General features: G+C 48.7%; 1 protein-coding gene across 1 annotated transcript in view; it reads left to right on the top strand.

The window, feature by feature from the left end:
- The first annotated feature begins 16,216 nt into the window (after positions 1-16,216).
- The window catches only part of FNDC1 (fibronectin type III domain containing 1), a 63,148-nt gene continuing 59,333 nt past the window's right edge, over positions 16,217-20,031 (top strand). The window contains exon 1 of the mRNA XM_063390083.1: positions 16,217-16,550. Coding sequence (XP_063246153.1) covers positions 16,232-16,550 — 319 coding nt within the window. The 5' untranslated portion in view covers positions 16,217-16,231. The remainder of the gene's footprint in view (positions 16,551-20,031) is intronic.

Genomic DNA, 20,031 nt, shown 5'->3' with positions numbered 1-20,031 from the left:
GTTTGAGCTGCTGGGTATTAAAGACTTCGAAAAATTGTGCCAAAAGGAGCTGGAACTCTCTCCCATCTCTATTTATAGCCATACATAAATTAAAGATTGTATTTCTGTAGCTTGCCTTACTTCAGAGACACTTCACTGTGGCTAACAGTAGTTGCTGTAGGTTAGATGGAAAAAAGATGTTGATACAATTTTGATTTGATGTGATATCTCTAGATCAGGTTTTAAAATCTGTGCCTGAGGTTCTTCAGTAACTTTAAGAGATTGCAGAAATTGATGCTTTGTCCTCTTGGTAGCACAAGTTAGTGAGAAGCCTCTTTTGAGAGGGTGCTTTTCAACCAAAAATCACCTTCTTGGTGCTTTTCATAGGGTGCTTTTCAACTAAAAAGCACCTTCTTGGGCCATCACCATGTTTGTTCCTGTTTTTTCAAAACTTCTTAGAGTCATCCCATGATTCACCCTGTGGTTATGATCAGAGTAGTTTTGGTTTGTGTGTCCTCACTGCCACTACTGAGAAGAGAGAGAAAACTGCTTAAAACATGAAGTTTATTTTATAGCATGACAGTTTATATCAAACGAAGAAATGGAATCCAACATGATAAAACCACTTGATGCCTTAAAAAAAAAGATGCCTTTTAAAACTATTTTTTCCGACACTTTGTTGAAGATCAGTGGATTCTCCTGAACAATCAGGCATTTTTCTATTTTAATAGTATTGTCTTGATAACTCTTGTTTTAACTTGACTCGGAGCGTTCTCTCTCTCTGCACTTTAGTCATTCACCAGAAGGTGGGGCTTAAGGTATTGTCAGTGAACTAGAACTGAATGAATTTCACAGTCCTTTGGTGTATTCTCTCCTCCCTGTTTTGCAGAGGAAATCCCGGATGAGCATGACAGCTCCTCAGGCCATAGCACCTCACACTCAGGAATCTCCGTGGTCCCAGACTGTCTGGTACCAGCACAATCTAATTAACCCAAAATATCATCACCTAAGACACATCAAAGGGGAGAATCATTGTTCCAAAAATGAGAATCATCGGGCCCCTGGAGATGCCAGTGATGTTCTTTGGGATTACTGGGAAACTAATGAATGGGAGAGAGAGGAGTGTTTGCCTCGTGTTTCTGCCTCAGTCCCAGCAGGCATCAGAATGACAGAACAGTTTGGGATGGAAGGGTCCTTAGAGATCACCCAGTTCCAGCTCCCGTGCCATAGGCAGGGACACCTTCCACTAGACCAGGCTGCTTGAAGCCCTGCCCAGCCTGGCCTTGACTTGTGTCCCATGGGCCAGAAGCTGGTCAGCTTGATTCCTGTGTGGGGGTTTGCAGTGCTGGGCTCCACACACCTCTTGGCAATCTTAGGCTCACATGAGCTCTCGGGGAAGACTCGCCTGTCACCCAAAGCACTGCTGCCTTGATGTGGAGTTAACTCATCAGCTGCAATCATTGCACTGCAGTAGCAGGGAGCCTTTTGGACAGCAGGGACCCAAACCCCACAGTGCCTCAGGGACGAGTGTCTCAGATGTTGAACCTGAATCAATTCTCTGCAAGGCTGTGACAGAGCAGCAGGGCTACAGAAGGGTGTCTGCAGTGACATGTGTTACCAGGATGCTGCACAGCAATGGGCTGCATGGAAAGGAGCATTCTCATGGATTTCTGCTTACATACACAATTTGGTTAAGGCTAGTCTGGATCATGCGAGGCCATGTTTAGTAGTTAACTGGAAGCTGGATAGATCTGTCTAGCTGCTTTATGGATGTACTCAGGAATAAGGCTTCATATTGAACAGTACTTGACTAAAAATATAGCATCTCCCTTAGCTTTCCTCAGGTCTGTTTTGGGAGGAAGGATAGTTGCTGTCTCTGTATGATGCAGGAAGTGTTTGACTCGGAGCAGCCCTTGTTCATGCTCTTTTATGGATCAGAAAGAGACAGTCTGGATCCTGTTATCTCTGCTGGAAGTCCATGTAGGTCCTTTTGCTGGACAATGGTGGACAGAATGAGATTTTGGTCTCTTGCCCTTATGTGAGCTTTCTACTGAAACTGTTTGACCAGAGTAGCTGCTCTCTAGTGGCAACTCATGTCACCACACCAGAAATGTCTTTTTTGGGTGAAACCAAAATTTCAGCTAGATGCTGTCTTTATCACTGTCCTGTCTTTGGGAATGGTCAAAGACTGATGCCTAAGGAAGAGGATAACAATAGAGCAAATGTATAGCAATTGTCCCCTACTGTACTTCTCTGATCAGCAGTGATTTCCAGCTGTTGGATTAATTGAACTAGAGATGATGCCTTAATGTTCAATTGCCCTTTTAGAGACTTGGAACAATTCTAGTGGGCAGCTTTCCCAGGCTCTGTTTGTCCTAAGGCTAAATTCCCACCACCTCAACTGAGAAGCTGCAATGGACCCACTGGAAATCACTTCAGTGTTGAATGTAACAGATTCCCTTGGTTAGCCATCTACGTGCTGACAACACTGATCAGTGAAGATTCAGGTCCTTCAATTTTACACTATTCCAATGAACGGTGTAAAATCATTTGCAAAGATAGCAAAACCCAGGAGGGGTGGCAAAAATATTGACCTATTGAACCAGAATGAGTTCAGTTCAGTGTCCTCATGAAAAAGAAATGAAAAATAGTTTTCTGCCTATTTTATTTCAAAACAGTAGCTTTATCTCTATTTCAATTATGTGTCCTTTTTGAACAGTGAAGATAAGTTCTGATGTGTTTTCAAAACATTCATCTCTTTCCTATTCTGAAAAACAATCAATAGGCTCAAAGCACTATTGGCACCTAGCAGAATCTAACCACAACTAAGAGTGAGGTTAACAAGGCAAACCTACTTGCTCAGGAAGTTTTTGAGACAAATCTGAAACACAGTGTTCCTGTCTGGAAACAAAGAATAAATTAAGTGTTTTTCTTAGCTCTTAAAATGCATTTAAATGCCAGCATTCTCATGGGGAAAATTGGTTTCTGAAAAGAATTTTCATCAAAATTATCTTTGTACCCACTTCTTTAGAAAAAGAGTTGATTGTCATTTATTTTCATAATCACTGTGCCAAGTATTCCAAGTATGAGGAAATACTGGATTCTGAATCTGACTTGCAGCAGCAGATTTGCTCCAGACAGCCTCATCTCCCAGAAAATTGATGGCTGTTGGCCTTGCTGTGTGGCTTGGATGGGGTGCTGCCACCCTTACTCTGAGGCACACCTGCCATAGACCTTGTTCATTCTGGTGCTGCCAGAGTCCAACAGGGGTGGAGGTCTGGTTCTTCTGGGTTTCATATAGCAGGCAAAAAGAGATTAACCCTGCCAAGAAGTACAGGCAGAAAAAGGAAAGACATACAAGAGCAAGGCACCAGGGACTGCTGAGATATGACCATGATGTGGTGAGGGTTTTCAAAGGCCTGTGGAGGCCTCTAGATTACCTGAAAGTATAAATGCAAAGGAAGTTAGTTACATTTAATCTCTGTCTCTCTGCACAGGTGTTCTTCTTCAAAGTGAAGATGACCTGGTTGATGCCATTAAACCAGTTTCACTTCACAATTTTCATGAGTTCCGCTGGATTTTTTTGAGTTTTTCATGGTAGACAGATCATGGTACTGTTCTCTTTTCCAAGCTGGGGCTGGAAGAAGGAAGGACAGAAGGAAGAGGAACCATTCTTGTTAGGGTCAGCAATGAGAGAATTGAGTACCTTGTTAAAGAGATGAGGCTTGAGTGGAGATCAGCCCTTCAGAGCAATTTGTCACTTGCAGAAAATCTACACAGGAGAAAGCAAGGCAACATCAAAGGTGAGAATGGTCACCTAGGGAAGGTCTTAAAGGCAAAAAGAGAAGCCTTTGATGAGGTATAGCAAGTGGATGCTAGGAAGCAAGAGGACAAAAATAGAGAGTTAAGAAAATGATTGGGAGCAATGCTCTGAAGAGAGTGGGTGCAAGAGAGGACAAAACTGGAAAGGAGAAGGGCTGTGAAAGGAGAGGAAATGATTTTAGAGAAGGCTGAGGAAGGTAAGAAAGCTGAAACATAGAAACGGTCATGTCCAGAGGATGGCATAAGTGAAACATGGTGTCCAGGAAAATGGTGGAGGGGACTTAGAGGAATCTGGTATTGACCAGTCAAACACAGAGGGGAGCTAAAGCAGATATCAACATCGCAGCCAAGCAGATCAGTGAGGGAGTAGTCCATGGCAAAGGTGAGATGCATTCCAGTGGATTAATTTCTGTATGAAATATAGACCATAGCTGTGGGGCAAATCAATGAAAGAAAGGTGCCAGGTAATCAGATGGGCACCTGTGTGGAGGTTAGTGAGGCTGTGGTTAAAAGGTAACAATGTGAGGGAAAGGTGATGATGTCCAAGTTGTGACCTCCAAGAGAAGTCATCCAAGAGTTATCATGGCACAGCAGTGTCAGGATGAGACATGTAAAGAATTTGGATGAAGTGGTAACAGTGGGTAGAGGGTGAGAAAGAGCAAGGAGGTGCTGGAACTATTGATGATGAAAAGAACAGCCCAGCAACCTCTTTCTACTTTTTATCCCTGGAGTAATTAATTGCTAAGAAAGATGTGGGAAAGAAAAGGAAGGAGTACAGTGACCACAAGAATGAAGAAATGGTGAGATGCTATTTGAGGATAAGGAGTGAAAAGTTAATAAAAAGGGAGGAAATATGATTAGGCAAATGAAGACTGAGGGAAGACAAAACAGTAGTGCTGGAGAGGACAGGGAGGCAGGTGCAGTTGGAAAAGACTTTTTGAAAATGTTACTTGGACTCCATGGTTCTTACGATTCTGAACAGAAGGGGAGGAAAATGCAGGTCCCTGCAGGTGACTCAGAGGTGACTCTGGCAGTTGCAGTGTGCTCAAACCACTACTAGTTCTTCCTGTGACAGACTGTGTTCCCTCTCCTTTTGTGGTACCTGAATCCCAACGGTCCATAATCCACAGTCCCATGCCACATGTCTCAAATAAAAGTACCTGAAGTAGAGAGAGAACTTAATCAATGCAAAGCTTAATGATAAAACACCATGAATGACCCAAATACCCCAGAAGAACTTTGCCCTGTGCTGTGTTCTCAGACTGGTGCTTCAAGTACGCAGAGCCACCATGCATTGAAAAACCTTTCTTCTGAGGCAAAGCAGGAGAGCTGTGCCCCTCACAGCACGGCAGTGACGTATTCAGCAGAGCATCCTCCGTGCCTGGGACACGGGCACAGCTGGCCCGTGTTGGTAGTGTCTTCCAGCCCCATTGGGCAGCCCCAGGTGTGCCCAGGGGCAGTCCTGCCCCCTGAGCTGCCCCTGTGAGATCAACCAGGCAACATTGGGCCATTCTGGGGGCATCCAGGGAAACCTTCAGGCAACAAGTCCTAAGAGCCAAATATCAGCAGTGCCTGCTGCTGAGCTCAGGAGCAGGAGCAGCTGGCTCTTGTAGGGTGGCAGCCAGGGCTGCACATGGATCTGGCCTTCCTCATGGCCCTGGTGACAGGAAGACCATTCATAAAGAAATTAGGCACAACCCTTCCATATTTTGAGGATCTGGTTTTGCAATGGCAGCATTGTTTCCAGTCACCAGGCTGACATGAAGATCCAGGCAATACAGTTGCTCAGCAGGAGGGCCCTTTCTGAAGAAGAAGAGGAAGCACAAACATCTCAGTGCTGCTGAGGACTTGCTTGGAGCGTGTGACAAACCTGTAGGGCTTTGGCTAATTCCTGTATGCAAAATGAGCAGGAGGGAGGATGCCTTGGCCAGCATTCCCCTTTAAAGATAGCCTTAAATAGCCTGCTCTGTGCTTGGGCCAGAGTATTTAATAGGTCAGAGTGATACTTTGTGCTCATCAAACAACATTTTGTAAAGTTCTTTAAGAAACTCTGACTTGAAAATATATATAACATTGGGAGGGAATGGTGAATAATATTTTGGGGATGATTTCTTGACCTCAGAAAATTCATTTATTCTTCTTTTCTATTTAATTAATGAAAAGTCATGTCTCTCCCACACTTTTTCAATTATCTGTTTAAGATCTGCAACCACAAATAACTCCAAATATTTTAAGTCTACACAAGTCACCCTAAAGGTTGAAAATTCTTTATCTTTCTTCCAAATAGAAGTAGATACACCCACAGTTAATTTCATGTCTTAAATACCACAGATGCAAAGTCACCTAACTCTGCAGATCACCATCTGCACTTTACCATGCTTTCAGGGTACTGTTACTGAGGGATAATGTGACCTCAGCAATGTGACTGACAGTAAATTCATAGGGTCATGCTGTGTAGCAACTGGAAGAATTAGTCTTGACTAGTGAGATGCCTCTCTGCCTTGTAGCTGTCAAAATCAAACACTAGTTTGAAATTCATTGCACTGGGTGTCTGCCAGAAAATGCAGTGCAATGCAGTTTATTTGAATTCCAAGTATCCTGAGTAGGGCTGAAGCTGGAGTAAACAATATCCCTAAAAAAACACTGTGAGAGCAAAGCAGTTGTCGTCATTAAAGAAACAAAAAGCCTAAGCCGTTGATCAATCCTAGTTCTTTTCTTGCCTAATACAGCCATAACAATAGCCTTCTCTTTTAACAGAAGGATCTCAGAGAACAAATTTCCTCTACTGCTGTAAAATTAGAGTTGTCTTCTCACTCTCGAGTTTCCAGGAACATGAGTTTCATGGAGGTGACTATCAGAAATGGGCTGTCATCTTCACCTAGTGGTGAGGCAAGGGGAGTGTTAGGGCAAACAAGCTTGGACAGCTTTGTAAATCAGAGTTTATATGGGCCCAATAGACATCTATTAGTTGGGAGATGAATCCTCTGAGGCTCTCAAATTCACAAAGCACATCTTCTCACAATCCTGTGACTGCTGAGCTTGGTGAGAGCTCTTTCCTCACAGGACCAGAGCTCTCCATCTGTCTCCATCCCTATGCCAGTCACCCTCCCTGGGCCAGCAGCACACGTGTGTCCCTGCAATCACTGCACGGACTGGTGCCATCAGACAAAGAGGAGCAGTAAGAGTAGCCTCCTGGACTATGTCCTTAATGCTCCTAGTTTTTGTCAGAGTAGCTGACTGCTGTAAGAGTTAAGGAGAGGAAAGTGAAAATGTGGATCTAGAAGTCCTAAAGTCTGCATCATGTAGACAGGTTGTGCTGCAGGGTCTGTCCATGCAACTGAGATGGCCTTTACCCCTTGGAATTGTCATGAAAACCTGTTTATTTTGGCAAAATGGCAAAGGCCAAGGTTTTGTGTAGAGCCTCAAACACATCAAGTCTCTACTGGAGGCTGTTTTTTCCTATATCTCAAAGTTACCACATTGAGACATCTGCAATGCAGGGGTACAAGCACCATGCAGGGTGCTTAGAATCACTCCACATGCCTTTCCAGTTCAGGGCTCTTGCACTGTGGAGGGCTCAGTACAGAGGGATGAGGCATTTTTTCCTGTTTTAGAAGCAGCCACAATCATGTTTAATTTGGAAGAACCCATAGTAAGAGTGGCCAAGCTGACACACCTTTTATTAGACTGCTGCTTGCTATGATGAAGCTTTTGGGACTCGACACTTCATTGTGCTGTTGGAGCTTTAGCAGCTGAAGAGGCCTGGAACGTGGACAGACAGTGTTTGCATATCTGGTGGCGCCCATCATCAAAGCAATGTCAATCAGTCTCTCTCCTGACAGTTCCCAGAGTGTGAACATTGATGTCCAGGCATCACACTGGCAGAGATCCCGTACCACTGGGGATGGAGTGCTTCAGGCAGTCAACAGCACCCAGGTCTGACATGCTTCAGGGCTTTCTTCATTTACCCACTGTGCTTCTCATTAGGTTGTCATTTCCAAAGCTGGACTTGGGTTCTCTGACACCAGGCAGGAACACAGGGAATTTGTTCTTGAGGCTTTAAATACAAATTATTCAAAGACTTTCATAAGTAGCACTTATATTCTGCTATTTTAATGCCGACTAGTTGCAGTGTTGAAAGGTGTTTGGCAAGGCAGCAATGGCTGAGTTATATCAACTCAGTCTCACCAAGAGATGAGGGATAGAGGATCATGACATGGCATTATTACATTCACTGTTCTGACAAAACTGCATGGTAGAATAACACAGCTATCTCCATATGCATAAACACTCAAAGGAAAATATTAATTTGCTCCAGAAGCTGAAGCAGTTTAATGGAGAGGAGCAGCATTACTGCCACCCTCTATTGTGGTACGTGACAAGGAGTGGGAGAATTACAGATGTGGCTTCTGTGAGAAGCTGCTAGAAGCTTCCCCATGTCTGATAGAGCCAAGGCCAGCCAGCTTGAGAACAGATCTGCTAGTGGTCAAGGTTAAACCCATGAGTGACAGTGGCAGCACCTCTGGGATGACATGTTTAAGAAGGGGAAAAAATTGCACAACAGCAACTTCAGCCAGAGAAATGGGAATATATGAGACAAACATTTCTGCAGGCACCCAGGTCAGTGAAGGAGCAGAAGGAGAAGGTACCAAGTACCTGAGCAGAGATTCCCCTGAAGCCCCTGGTGAAGACCATGGTGAGGCTGCTGTCCCACTGCTGTCCATGCAGGTCCATGGAGCAGAGATCCAGTTGCATATCACCGTGGAGGCCCAACCAGGAACACAGACTGGGGACACAGATCTGGGTGCAACAAGAGCAGCAGGGCAGAAGACCCTGCCCTTAGTTTATTTTTCCATTATATATCTGTGGCAAGGTGACCATGGATTGGAGAAGGGTATCGCCACCTCTCCTGTCACATTGGTCCAGGAGGCTGTCATTCAACCTCCCCTTGTCTTGGAGAAAGTATTCATAACATTGCCAATATTTACAAAACATGGTCCTGTGTTTACAATTCACCAGCGTGAGAAACTGCAGGTTTCTCCTTTAATATGAACGCTCAGCAAACCAGGACAATTCATGGCAACATCTCACCCTTTTAAGTATATTAAAAAGAAAACAAAAAAAGAAAAATGAACAATTCTATGACAGGAAAAAAGAAAGAAAAAAAAAACCTGTATAAAGTTCACCGACCTTCATTTAGGTGACGGTGTGAGGGCTACATGTTGGTCTGATTCTGCCTTTGCTACCCAGGGTTTCACCCTGAACCCCTTGCAATAACCTGCTCAAAATATCTCGAGCATAGTCTAACATAATTCAACCAACACCCTCATATTTTTAAATTTTTATAAGATACAAGGGAATATACGGTGCAAAAGGCAGGAGCATTCCAAGAAAAATTAATCACTCAATTCAAAATTCTGAACCCCAAAAGTTCTGTCCCAAAACCACAACCCCCAAACAACGTGCACTTTCCCCACAGAGGTCACAATGGCTACCATACATAAAACCGAGCCGTAGCAAACAATTCCTCTGAGTCCATGATTAACAGTCCGCTGGCTCTCAGCATCACACTGCTTCAGTCAGTCCTTGTCCAGCAGCTCCACAGGATCCAAAGTCTCTATGGAGGCCATATAGGAAAAGAGAGGATGCCAGTCCGTGTCCATGTTAATCAGATCTCGAAGAGGCTTCTGTGATGGGTGGCACTAGGGTGGCACAGGGTGCACAAAGTTTCAGGATCAGTCCAATGCACCTGAGGCAGCTCAGCAGACTTTCAGCGGCCGCCTTCTTAGCATGGATCGCAGAACCTGAGGATAGAGAACTTAGAAAACACAAATTGAGCAATTGACTTTTTCTCAAAGAATGCATGCAACATAGGATGTGGACGTAGAAACCCACTGCAAGGTCCAAGGAAAACTGACCATAGCTATGTGGCAACATCAACACTTCCTACACTTGAGATGATGGCTGTACACCAGCCAGAGAATTTTGCTCTTGTTCTAGAGCTTGGGAAACTGTTTCGTCCCCCTGACGTCTTCGTCTTTTTCTTCGCCTCCGAATTTTCGGGCTTGGCGTGGGCTCAGCATGACCCACTGCCTCGCATGTTTCTGCAGTATGGTCTGGACCCACACCTTGTGCGCAGAAAAACAAGGGAGTCACTTTCTGTGCCTCCTTTTCCTGTTCTCCACTAGGCTGAATATCTGCCTGTGTCTCATGTCCAGCATTCTGCCTCTTTTCTGCCGGCTGTGAAGCAGCCGTTGGGGTCATCACCATAGAATCACAGGTGTTTAGAACTGCACAGGTCTGGACCATCTCCAGGATATTAGAAGTCTCTGGAATGGTTTCCAGGAGCCTCTGGCAAGCAGAATTAGCATAGCTTCTTGCTAATTGCTCCAAAATTATCATTGTCAAAGTTACATCCTCGACTCTCGTCTCTAAAAATTGCATCAGACGCGATATAAATTCATTAAAAGCTTCCTCTGGCTTCTGTGCTATGTCTAAGAAGTCTTCCTTTGGGGAGAAGGATAACTTGGTTTTTATCAATGCAGATATCCCTATGTATCTGCACGAACCTAAAACCCTGAAAGAAAAGCCAGCTTGCACATCAGGGCAATCATATTGACTCCTCCCCATAAGTAGGTCAACTCCGACCCCAAACAAGGGATCATCTCGAGGCAGGTGGCTATTTTTGACAGCCATTTGTCCAGCTAGGAATTTCCAATTTCTTTCAAAGGTAGAAACCTGTTGAGGTTCAAGCATCATTGTTGCAAGACCTCTTATTACATAAGGAAAGATCAGATCCTCAAATTCTGCACTGATCCATTGAATTGCCTCAGTGAAGCTTATATTATCTTCTGCCACGTCCCTTGATAAGGGAAGCGGGACTGCCCATGATGGGTCATCATGGCTATGATGCTGTGGAACCACGTCCACAGCTCCCTGAACCGGCTTGGGCAAAGCTGCATCTTCAGGCAGCAGCTCTCTTAGGTCAGCAGCCTGGTTCACCTGCGGACTAACAGCCTCATCCGATTTCATGACAGGAAAAGCGTGCACATCAGACAACGCTTTTGCCCCGTTATCATCTCCCACAGCCGACCCGGCCCCGTAGGGGGGGCGGGCGGGGGACAGTGACTCGCTCAGACTCCTCTCTGAGCGGGGGGGCGATTGTCGCGCTGGGCAGGGAGGCGTGGCCGACGGGCCACAGCTTTCAGCTCCTGTTCCATCAGCCGATGGGTCGGTGGCCAGGTCGGCGGCAGCAGCGGCAGCCGAGAGCCCCTCCCGCTCGGAGCGGGGGGGCATTCCCCGAGCGGCAGGGAGGGGACGCGCGGCGGTGCCGCGCGGCGGCGCGGGGGGGTCGCACGGCACGGAGGGCCCTGCAGCGGCGGGCAGCGTTGCGCCCAGCCCTCCCCCCGCGGCGCCGGACCGGCACTGGACGCGTGGGGCGGGGCGCGGCGCGGTGGGCGGCGGCGGCGGCTCCGCTGCGGGCACCGCACAGACCGCCGGCGGCGGCGACCCCGCGCACAGCATTTGGCGCGGCGGGGGGACGGGGCAAGGAGGGGCCGTCCCCGCCGCTCTCGCCTGCCGAATCCTGCGCGGAGCAGGTCGCGGCGGGGCGGGGCGGGCCGGGGAGGCGGTGGCAGGGGGCGGCGCCGGCAGCGCCGGGGGCGGCGTGCACGGCGGCCCCCCCGGCTCCCCGCAGGGGGCCCGAGGCGGCGCGGCTCCGCGCGGCAGCTGCAGGGCGGACCCCGCAGCGGTGGCGGGCAGCGGGGGGGTCGCCGCGGCACGGCGGCCTGGGGCGGCGCGGGCGATCCCCCGCGCTCGGCGTGGGACCCGAGGCCGAGCGCTCCGCCCCCTCGGCACCCCAGCTCCCCGCCCGGCAAACCGCGCGGGGAGCGGACCGAAAAAAGCTTCCCCGCCCTTCCAAAAACCCCGCTGGGCGCGCCCAACCCCCGACATGGGGGTGGGGGTCTCCTGCATCGGCTCCAACCCTGTATCAGAGCAATCCTCGTCAGAAGCGACGGAGCTCGCAGGGGAGCTTCTGCTCTGTGTCGAAAACCCAGAATCAACTTCAAAGTCCTCTCCAGCCTCTTTTAGAAGTGGGAAGACTGTTCCCCAGATCCCTAGGAGAGCGCTAGCTCTCATATTTCCGTTCAGAACGGATAAAAAAAGTTTTTCCCCCAGGGTTTTCCATGGGTCGATTGAGAGTGCTTTTTCAGCACTATAAAAAATTCCAAGTTTCTTTCCCCAGCTAAATAGTTCTCTCACGTGTTTCCTGGTCAAGTCAGCGTCACAGGACAACAAAAAGGAGTGGAGCAGTTCCATCATCAATCGTTCCTCTGAGAACATCGTGGGTTTCTTCTTTTTGCAGCTGTAGAAGGCAGATTTTTTTTTCTTTCTTCTTTTTTCTTTCCTCACTAGCTTGCAACTTGACCACGTGGGCGCCAGTTATCACCGTGGAGGCCCAACCAGGAACACAGACTGGGGACAGAGATCTGGGTGCAACAACAGCAGCAGGGCAGAAGACCCTGCCCTTAGTTTATTTTTCCATTATATATCTGTGGCAAGGTGACCATGGATTGGAGAAGGGTATCGCCACCTCTCCTGTCACATTGGTCCAGGAGGCTGTCATTCAACCTCCCCTTGTCTTGGAGAAAGTATTCATAACATTGCCAATATTTACAAAACATGGTCCTGTGTTTACAATTCACCAGCGTGAGAAACTGCAGGTTTCTCCTTTAATATGAACGCTCAGCAAACCAGGACAATTCATGGCAACAGTTGCAGACCGTGAAAGACCCCATGCCAGAGCAGAATGCTCTGAAGGAGGCTGTGACCCTGGGGAAGGACGCACTGGAACAGGATCCTGGAAGAAACTTGTACCCATGGGGAGAGAGAGAAGCTCATACTGGAGCAGGTTTGCTGGCAGCACTTGTGACCCAGCCCCAGAACACTGGAGCAGTCTGTTCTTCAAGGATTGTATCCTGTGGAGGGGACCCACTCTGGACCAGTTCTTGCAGCCTGTGGGAAGAATTCACATTGGAGCAGTTAATGGAAGACTGTCTCCTGGGGGAGAGACCCCACACTGGAGCACAGGAGGAGTGTGAGGAGACTTCCTCTAAAAGAGGAAGGAGCAGCAGAAATCACGTGCTGAACTGACCACAGCCTCATTCCCTGTGCTGCAGTGGGGGAGGAGGTAGAGAAAATCTGAGTAAAGTAAGATGATGAAGAAGAGGGGGGTAGGGGGAAGGTGTTTTGATTTTATTTCTCAATACCTTACTCTGATTTGATTTGTAATAAATAAAATAATTTCCCCAAGTCAAGCCTGTTTGCCCATGACTGTAATTGCTGAGTGATCTCTCTCTACTCTCATCTCAACCTGTGAGCCTTTTGCTGTATATTCTCTCCCCTGTCCAGCTGAGGAGGGGAGTGATAGAGTGGCTCTGGTGGGCACCTGGCATCCAGGAGGAGCTGCTAAAATGGACCTCAACAGAAGTAGTGCTGGGCACTTTGTCCATAAAAGTCATAGAATCATTTAGAAAATCATCAGTTTAGAAAAGACCCTTAATATCAAGTTCAACCAAAGTCAAAACACTGACATTGCTATAGAAGAATGGCATGGAAAATACATATTTTCAGATATAACACAAGAAACAAGGCATGCCAGCCCTACAGCTGCCTAAAAAACTTTAGTTACTCCTTGTTTGTTTGCAGCATTCTTTAATGACATATTCTCCTCTTCTTTAGTTTTTGTTTAAATGAGTCTACCAGATGGGCATACAAGAATACTGATCCCACTGACACTCATCTGGCAATTTCATTTAACTTAAGAAGCTTCTCATTTTCTTCTGGCAGGTGTTTTTTTGGTGTGGGTTTATTTATTTATTTGTTTGTTTGTTTTGTTTTTGTGTCTCTACCTAGAAGCTAGATTGGGTAAACACCCCACATATATTCAAGAACACATGCCTGAACCATTTTGTTATTAAAAAACCAGAAATCTTTCTTTTGGTTTAAGCGGGAGGATTAGCAAAACATACAAATGTAAATAATTAAGAGATACATTAAAGAAACTGTTTCCAGGCAAGTAAACCAGAACAAAAGGCAAAATTCAGCAAATAAATTATTGTCTACTTGTGATTTGCCCATAACAAGTATATCTTCTATGCTGTCTTCTTTTTTAAAAATGAGCATTTATTTTACATGATGCAGCTATTTGTGCTTTTACCAACCAATAGGTCACACTAAAATAGGGCAAGCTACAAGGAAAAGGAGTGGTTACCAGGTGCATGTAGTTTTACATTGCTGGAAGGTATTTCCTGGCTCCTTTTCAGCCTCTTTTCTCTCCATTAGTGGCCTCCAACAGAATTGTACACTTCAACTCAAAAGAATTATGTGATTAACATGCTTAAAACTGTTTCTGTTCATTTTGGACTAAAATAGACACTTAGGCTTATGCATTTACATATTCCTTGCATTTTATTTTCGTTGCAGGTTTAGCTTTAAACAGATGCAAAACGTTTACAAGACAAGGGTCTTAGATCATTTAAACAAAATTGTGTGGAACAGTGGTTGCCTTTAGAGTAAGTGATCAGAAACTTTCTTGGCGGTGTTTAATGTGGGATTCCTCCTTTCTTGTGCCTAAGTAAAGCAAATGTCACTGAAATTTAGTAAAAGGCTGCTATGTTTTCACTTGGATCTGAAGCTGTGATTGCAGATTGTGTAAAAGACATTCCACAGCAGATACGGCTTTAGCCAGGGTGCTGAACCCTGCCTGTATGGTAGCCCATGCAGCCATACCTGGGCTGATGCTGGGCTGAATCCTGCTTGTTGTATGCAAGTGAGCTGCAGCCAGTGCTCTAGTGAATTACAGAGGAGAAAAACTCTCTGTACAGAGCCCTTGAAATTGCTCATAAGTATCTGGACAATTTGGCTCACTAAAATTCTTTCTTTATATGTCTCTGTCTGCCTGTGTTTTCCATTTGTGAACCTGCCCCTACAAACTGTTGGGAGCACCATGTCTATCTCGCAGCCTGCAGCTGTCTTTCCTTTGCATCAATGACATTCTAGAAATCAAGAGTCTAGAAGTCAAGAGTCAGTAAGTTTGTTCTTCAAGTGCAAAAAGCTGTTCCATTAGCTGGTATAAATAAAAGAGCTCCACAGAAAATGAAAGGAGGTGGGGCAAGAACTGTGCTAGATTATGCCAGCTGAAGACCTATTGCAGCAGCCCTTGTTAGAGGGTAGAGATGAGCCAAGACACAGACTTCTTGTTTATCACATCATGAAAAGGGTCCTGGTTTATTCCTCTTTACAGTTTAGCCATCCTGACTCCAGCTATTCACTGACTCTGGCTGCAGCAAGCTCCTACTGTAGGTTTCCCATGCAACCTTTGACTGCTGGATATTTCCTGCTGAACTGTGACTGCAGGTATTGGTTTGTAGACTCTGACTGCAGGCTTTTACCTGGCTAGACTGTGACTGCAGGTTCCAACAACAGATAGGTAACACGCAGGACACAAAGGAATCATGATACCAGTGGGGAAATGGCCAGCGTGCTCCTGTGGGCTGTGGGACCCTGAGCAGCTTGGCCAGGAGGGCCAGAGGGGTGAATGGGGCCAGAGTCCCAGAAGCAGGTACATCCAGCAGCAGAGATGTAGCCTGAGACTGTGGAGCCACTCGGTGCCAGTCCTCCATGTACTCAGCCATGGAGCTGTGCAGCAGCATGCCAAAGCCAGTGCCTGGGCAGAAGAGGTGGGGAGCCAGACTCCTGTGCAAAGCATGCCCCTGTTATTTGCCTTCCTTTGATTTGTGCTTTTGTTTGTTGGGTCTGTTTGTTTCTTTGATTTCCCCCAAAAATATGGTGTTTATTTTTTCCAGTATCTTTCTTCTCCCTTCATTGCAGGCAAAACTTTTGTGTCCCTTAGTTTTGTTTTGGTTTTATTTTTGCTTAGTTTCCACAGCAGAGGACCCATTATTAATTGTCCCAGAAATATCCTTCAATTATGCAGCAATGCAGCAAAAAGTAGATGGGGGATATGGGTTGGTGGGTGGTGGGAGAAGCCAGACAAGTCGGACTGCGAAATGCCTGGTAGATCTAACAGGTAGTGCACCTCTCCAGTGCAAGACTACTGAAGCAAAAATCCTGGCCAGATATGGGGTGGAAGTTCAGAAACAAAAAAAGATGATGTGAAGAAGGAAAGACAACCCGATATAGAAAGTTCTGTTTAGTGAACCCTGCGCCCACACAGGACTGAATACCCACCCCAGCTGGGAGCGGGCAGTGCCACAGGGGGAGAAGACAGACGGCAGCACGACGGTGCGTGTAACACGCGTGGGCCAGCTGAAATTCCCCCGGGTGCCGAGGGGCAGCCTCGGAGCTCGCAGTATCTTTGGGGAGATGTTTCCCGGAGGCGCCAGGTGCGCGCACGCCGCGCCAGAGGATGCTGCGGGCAGCGGCCGCCGGGCCGGGCGGGCCGGGGCGCCGGGCGGGCCGCGGGGGGCGGAGGGCCGGTCCCGCCTCCGCGGGGCCGCCCCGCTGCAGTGTCCCGGCAGCCCGGGAGGAGGAGACGGCGGGGCGCGCAGGCAGAGCGGGGCAGCCCCGCCGAGACGATCGCCGGGCGGGCGGCAGCTCCGCGCCCCGCCGCTCCCGCCGCCCGCGCCCCGCGCCCCGCGCCCCCGGCCCCATGGCGGGGCCCGCCGCCCCCCGGGCCGCCCTGCTGCTGCTGCTGCTGGCCGCCCTGCTGCCCGCCGCGCTGCCAGGTACGCGGGGGTGAGGGCTGCCGTCCCACGCGTGTCGCTGCCCGGCGGCGTGGGGCGGGGAGGTGCCGCGGGGTGGTGGACTCAGGGCCGACACGGTGCTTCGGGATGCCCGGCGGCGCCGCTCTCTGCCCCCGCCCGGCACCGGGGACACTCCGGAGCGGGCCCTGCCCCGGCGGAGGCACCTGCCGCTGCCCGCGGTGTGTGCGGGCCCCTCGCCCGGTGCCCCCGGGGACGGAGGGGGACCCGAGCGGGAAGGGGAGCTGCAAAGCCGCGCAAGCCTCGGCACCGGGGGTCACCCGGCTCTCGGAGAGCGGCCGGAACCCTCCGCGGGTTAGCCCGCTGCCGCTCTGCTGCGTTTCGGGCATCCCCGGAGCGCAGGGCTGCAGCCCACAAGGACGCTCGTGGCCAGACGTGAGCAGATGGCACCGCAGGGTGACAGCCTCCCGCTTGTCTTCAGCCCGTGCATGCCTTTCCCCCCTGGAACCGCGTGCTGGTTCCATCGTCCCGCCCGGGCTCTGCTGAGCAGCCCCGCTCGCGTGGTTAGCGGCACTGACAGCGGGCACAGCCCGGCGCTGCATCTCCGCGGGAAGCCGGGAGAGATCCCGCTTTTCTTCCTTCCCGCCGCCCGAGTCCTGAGCGTCGAGCCCCGTGTCAGCCTGGGCGAGGCTGGCGCTGGTGTCAGAGCTCCCCGGGCCCGCAGGCTCAGGTTTAAGCTGCGCTGGAGGTGGCGTTGTGGAAGGCGGTGGCAGATCTGCCCTGTCCTTTCCCTCGTGGGAGCAGCGAGCGATCACTGCAGCCCCCCGGCGCTTTTTGTGCCGCAGGCAGTGCTGAACCGAATCTCGTCAGCTTGTGGTACAAGGTCTGCACCAGAACACGGCTAAAGACAGGCTGTAGACACACACACTGGAGGCATTTTAGCGCCAGATTGTACCTGTTGGGGTTACAGTAGCCAGAGCGGCACAGGGTCACTTGTCCCCAGGCTCCGGATGTGGTGGCTGTCCCATCCCCAGCCCCGTGCTGTAGTCGCAGAGGAGGCAGCCGAGGGCGATGGCATCCTCCCCAGCCCTCCCTGCAGCCCTGGGCTGTGCGGCAGAGCCCGGGACTGCATGTCACCCGTGGCTCCTGGTGAGTTTTACTGTGCAGCCAAACAACCGAACGGAATGATCTGCTTGACCTGGAACTGCCCATCCAGGTTAAGCTTGGGATCACACTCCCGGAAGCGGTTTTATAATAGTGCTCCCTTGTGGCAGTGGTAAATGGAGGGGGAACTGGATCTCTGGGGCTGCCTGCCGGCAAGTGAGAGGAGGAGGGAGGGAGCAGGGGAGTTTGTGTTCTGCTAGCGAGGGAAACATCGTGAGAAATGCCATAGCCTCTGAGGAAAAGTGTTAGCATTGAGTGCATGCAGGCTCTTGCTTCCCTGACTGTGTAATGTCTAAAGTGATTCTTGGAGACTGTGATACCTCACTAAAATTTTGCATGTAATATCCATATAGTCTTTCCTTGTTTTCAGTCCCACACCAATGTACTGTAAAAATTAGGCCAATTTCTGAACAAACCCAAATGTGTTGGCATAGTGCTGCACAGAGCTCTGCGTGCTTCCCAGCTATGGAACTCTGGAGCACACCAAAACCTGCTGGAATGGGAACAACTACGTTGTTAACCCCAGAGTGGCTGGACAGCACTGGATGTGGGCTGCATGTGTGCCCCCTGTCCTTGCTGGTGTGCTGGCCACACTGAGTGGACACCACTTTCCTTCTCCAGTCTAGAGAGTAGTTTATAAGCTACTAAACACAGGCTGTGTCCTGAGCAAGTGTAGTCTCAGGCAGGAGGGCTGGTGTGTTCTGGAGTTCTTTGTCGGGGTGTAAAAGCCACTGCTGAGCATATTTGCTGCCCTTGGTCCTCCTTTCTCACACTCTAGCTTTGTTTGAAATGGTACTGCCGACCACCTTTACTGCATGTGCTCTGTCTGGGGGACCTGTCCCAAACTCACTCTGCACTTTGGAGCCCTTGTCCAAGTACCATGTCTGTGAGACAGGGAGGCTGCCTTGGCTCAGCAGACAGGCTCCAATGAAGTGAAAGAGCCCTTCAAATTTTGTCTGTGGAAAGAAAGGAAAGCTTTTTCCCCAGTAAGGGTCTGGCATTGTGCTGGTGCTGTCATTGCCTATGTTCTGTTTATCAAAATAGAAAGTCAGTGTAGGGCCTGTGCCCAGGATTGTTGTGCCAGTCCTCAGGCTAAGAAAGCATAAGAGAAGGGTTGTGCTGGAGCCAGCTTAGGGGGCAGATCCTATTTGTGTATTGCCGGGAGAGATTTGTTGCTTGCTGCCAGATCCCATGTGTGGAAGAATGGATACTGACTGCAGCAAACAGAAGTTGCCCACCCACCTTATTAGCTTAGACAAACAGTATTCAAGCACCACCTGCAGCCAGTGGGAGAAATTTGGGAGAAACATTAAGAAGGGGTTATGCTCAGCGCAGGAACCTTTCTGACAGCAGCACTCACTCTCATTTTCCTTCCTTGTCTAGACTGTCTGACATAAACAGAGAAAGCAGAAGGGTCTCCAAAGGAATTTTCCACTTCATTTAGCTCTAAGGAATGTATCTTCTCAGTTATTTAGGACAGTGTTGTAATGGTCTTAACTGTATAGCTCTGTACCAGCCTCTGGGTGTGTCAGATGTATGAAAGCTCCTGCGCTGTCCAAGTCTGTGATTCCAGCTCTTCAGACAGCACGTGGACTGATTCTGGCTGGATGTGTGGTTGAGAAGATGCTTGCAGAAGCTGATCTATACAGAAAGAATTTACAGGAGGGGCTGAGTAGATGATGCAGCAAGACAAAGACACGCCAGCAGGGGAATGGGATCTTGTGTCTATGATCTAGTGCACTGAGTGAGCATTCAATTGCCCAAAAATATAGCTCAGACACATGCAGTGATCATATTTCCCATGCAGGACGCTGAAATTTGACATCTGAGCTCTCAAGATAACTTAGGCTGGACTTGATATCTGCTTGATATTGCATGCAGCTGTCTGCAGGTGGGCTGTTGTCTTCTCATGAAGGAAGCATAGCAGTATTTCCACCAGGCTCAGTTTCTGGTGCATGTCTAGGACCCATGGCTTCTCTAGCTGGGAGTTACGTAACACATCTCTGTCTGTCACTGAGGAAGTGCTCAGGAGTGTGGGTAAGTTGGCATTGGAATGTGCTGGCACTAGGCATTAGGTCTCTTAAATTTATGCTGTTGTATAAGTTTAATAGCTGTAGTATAATCAAGATGGGAACCTCTTCCTAACCAGAGACCTCTAGAGTTAACCTGTGTTGAGTAGTCTGGGTGTGATCCCAAATATGCAAAAACTGTAGCCAAATCAACACATTTTTTCCCCCATTAGTTTTGAAGTGTCAGGATCTGCTTATCTTGTTTAACTTGAGTTACCTATCTTCATAAATTAGTATTCCTTTACTCCCCCCTTCGCCTGCCCAAGTGAACC

The sequence above is a fragment of the Prinia subflava genome, chromosome 2, assembly GCF_021018805.1.
Source record: "Prinia subflava isolate CZ2003 ecotype Zambia chromosome 2, Cam_Psub_1.2, whole genome shotgun sequence".
NCBI lineage: Eukaryota > Metazoa > Chordata > Aves > Passeriformes > Cisticolidae > Prinia > Prinia subflava.
The sequence above is the reverse complement of the archived record's forward strand: the minus strand, read 5'-3'. Positions and strand labels throughout refer to the sequence as shown.